The 3,243-nt window shown below is 48.4% G+C and overlaps 1 protein-coding gene across 1 annotated transcript in view; it reads right to left on the minus strand.

The window, feature by feature from the left end:
* Nucleotides 1-218: 218 nt before the first annotated feature.
* Nucleotides 219-3,243, minus strand: part of LOC112073111 (protein mono-ADP-ribosyltransferase TIPARP-like) — a 45,885-nt gene continuing 42,860 nt past the window's right edge. The window contains 5 exon segments of the mRNA XM_024140463.2: nucleotides 219-1,120; nucleotides 1,122-1,155; nucleotides 1,158-1,223; nucleotides 1,226-1,257; nucleotides 2,324-2,581. Of these exon segments, the coding sequence (XP_023996231.1) occupies nucleotides 1,072-1,120; nucleotides 1,122-1,155; nucleotides 1,158-1,223; nucleotides 1,226-1,257; nucleotides 2,324-2,581 (439 nt within the window). The 3' untranslated portion in view covers nucleotides 219-1,071.

The following is a 3,243-nucleotide window of genomic DNA, read 5'->3' on the forward strand; positions in this document are numbered from 1 at the left end:
GTCCAGAATGGCTGCCCCATAAGCCAGGGCTTCAAACCAACGAATACAGACGGGAGCTGCTGTGGATGACTGGTGTTGGGAGAAAACACAGTAAATATATCCAGCGTCTTGGTTGTTTTGGTTCTGGGCTCAGGTCTCAGATACTGACAGTACTGGTTAACTTCTCATACTGATGGTGAAGTACGGATTGTCTCTGATTTGGTTCAGTCTGGTCTGTTTCATATAGTCACAGTACTGGGTTTGGTTTAGTCTGGTCTGTTCTCATATAGTCACAGTACTGGGTTTGGTTTAGTCTGGTCTGTTCTCATATAGTCACAGTACTGGGTTTGGTTTAGTCTGGTCTGTTCTCATATAGTCACAGTACTGGGTTTGGTTTAGTCTGGTCTGTTCTCATATAGTACAGTACTGGGTTTGGTTTAGTCTGGTCTGTTCTCATATAGTCACAGTACTGGGTTTGGTTTAGTCTGGTCTGTTCTCATTAGTCACAGTACTGGGTTTGGTTCAGTCTGGTCTTGTTCTCATATAGTCACAGTACTGGGTTTGGTCTAGTCTGGTCTGTTCTCATATAGTCACAGTACTGGGTTTGGTTTAGTCTGGTCTGTTCTCATATAGTCACAGTACTGGGTTTGGTTTAGTCTGGTCTGTTCTCATATAGTCACAGTACTGGGTTTGGTTCAGTCTGGTCTGTTCTCATATAGTCACAGTACGGGTTGGGTCAGTCTGGTCTGTTCTCATATAGTCACAGTACTGGGTTTGGTTCAGTCTGGTCTGTTCTCATATAGTCACAGTACTGGGTTTGTTTAGTCTGGTCTGTTCTCATATAGTCACAGTACTGGGTTTGGTTCAGTTGGTGTTCTCAAATAGTCACAGTACTGGGTTTGGTTCAGTCTGGTCTGTTCTCATATAGTCACAGTACTGGGTTTGGGTCAGTCTGGTCTGTTCTCATATAGTCACAGTACTGGGTTTGGTTCAGTCTGGTCTGTTCTCATATAGTCACAGTACTGGGTTTGGTTCAGTCTGGTCTGTTCTCATATAGTCACAGTACTGGGTTTGGTTCAGTCTGGTCTCGTGTCAGATAGCCACAGTACTGGGAACCTCTTCGTACTGGATGATAAAGTAGGTAGCTCTGGTCGTCGTTGAAAATAACATAGATCTGGGGTCCACCCAGTTGTCTACACACGAGTCGTACAGGTCACTGGAGGGGTCCCGGGGGCTGAGTGGGGCGGCCGACGCATGGAGGGGTTCCCCACTGTAAACCTGAAGACACAGAAAGAGGAACACAAGTTCTGCCAGTGCTCACCAAATGGATCTATCATGGATGACTAACCAGTAGTGGTCTATTGTTTTTGGAAGTGTTTTCTTTAAACACATTTCTCTGTTGTGTGACGTGTCTCTGTGCTGTCGACGTGTTCTGTGCTGTGCGACGTGTTTTCTGTGCTGTGCGACGTGTTTCTGTGCTGTTGTGACGTGTTCTGTGCTGTGCGACGTGTTTTGTGCTGTGTGACGTGTTTCTGTGCTGTGTGACGTGTTTCTCTGCTGTGTGACGTGTTTCTCTGCTGTGTGACGTGTTTCTCTGCTGTGTGACGTGTTTCTGTGCTGTGTGACGTGTTTCTCTGCTGTTGTGACGTGTTTCTGTGCTGTGTGACGTGTTTCTGTGCTGTTGTGACGTGTTTCTGTGCTGTGTGTACGTGTTTCTGTGCTGTGTGACGTGTTTCTGTGCTGTGTGACGTGTTTCTGTGCTGTGTGACGTGTTTCTGTGCTGTGACGTGTTTCTGTGCTGTGCGACGTGTTTGTGCTGTGCGACTGTTTCTGTGCTGTGCGACGTGTTTCTGTGCTGTGCGACGTGTTTCTGTGCTGTGCGACGTGTTTCTGTGTTGGACGTGTTTTCTGTGCTGTGCGACGTGTTTCTGTGCTGTGTGACGTGTTTCTGTGCTGTGCGACGCGTTTCTGTGCCCCATAAAGACAACTAACCTGCCAGTGAGGACTTTGCCAGGAACATGGAGTGGATCCCTTTAGGAGAGGCTTGGAGAAGTTATGGGAGTAGACGGCCTTACGGGCGAAGTAGAGCCTTGTCCGAACATGGTGGCGTGTTTGCCACTGACACGCGGGTCAAAGTTGTGTTTGCAGATGCCCTCCACCACCTCAGTGGAGGTGCCGTGGAACAGGTGACGCTCGCTCAGCATCCTGTCCATCTCGAGAGACGACGAGACATGTACTCCTTCTTCCTGTTAGGGGAGAGGAGGGGGTCCAGACGTGTTTCTGTGCTGTGTGACGTGTTTCTGTGCTGTGCGACGCGTTTCTGTGCCCCATAAAGACAACTAACCTGCCAGTGAGGACTTTGGCCAGGAACATGGAGTGGATCCCTTTAGGAGAGCGCTTGGAGAAGTTATGGGAGTAGACGGCCTTACGGGCGAAGTAGGAGCCTTGTCCGAACATGGTGGCGTGTTTGCCACTGACACGCGGGTCAAAGTTGTGTTTGCAGATGCCCTCCACCACCTCAGTGGAGGTGCCGTGGAACAGGTGACGCTCGCTCAGCATCCTGTCCATCTCCGAGAGACGACGAGACATGTACTCCTTCTTCCTGTTAGGGGGAGAGGAGGGGGTCATGATGTCTTTAGGTCTAGTAATTTAATGTTTACACTTTGAACAGGATACAGTGAAACAGCTTTAACTCTATAGTTCAGTCTATTTGATTCACTGCTTCTACCAAGTAGGAAATACTCACACCCACCCACACCACCAACCAACACCTACCCACTACCCACCGTGACTCATCCTCACCTTCTGCAGTATCTATGGCAACCGGATGTATTTAAAAAAATATATAATAATCAAGGAACCACTTCCTGTTCTTCTGAACTCACCTTCACTAGCGGGTTACACTAATAGTGAGAGCGCAGCTGAGTACGTGTTCAAAACACACGTACACAGCCCGGCTTTCTGTCATATTGAAACACCACAAGGCTAACCAACGTGGGAGCTTAGCTCTTAAAGAAGTTAGATTAGCCTAGTGGTTAAAACACTGCTCTCAATATCCACAACATCAATGACCTCTTTGGCCCCAATTGAAAGCATTCTGGTGCATTCTGGTATCAGAGTCGTTTAGCCTGGAACAGACCCCTTCCAGCACATTCAGAGCCACAGCAGACAGACATCCGGCTTTCCCCTAGGTCTGGCCTAAAGCGAGATCAGACATCCAGCTTTCCCCTAGGTCTGGCCTAAAGCGAGATCAGACATCCAGCT

This window comes from Salvelinus sp. IW2-2015, unplaced genomic scaffold (genome assembly GCF_002910315.2).
Source record: "Salvelinus sp. IW2-2015 unplaced genomic scaffold, ASM291031v2 Un_scaffold2151, whole genome shotgun sequence".
Taxonomy (NCBI): Eukaryota; Metazoa; Chordata; class Actinopteri; order Salmoniformes; family Salmonidae; genus Salvelinus; species Salvelinus sp. IW2-2015.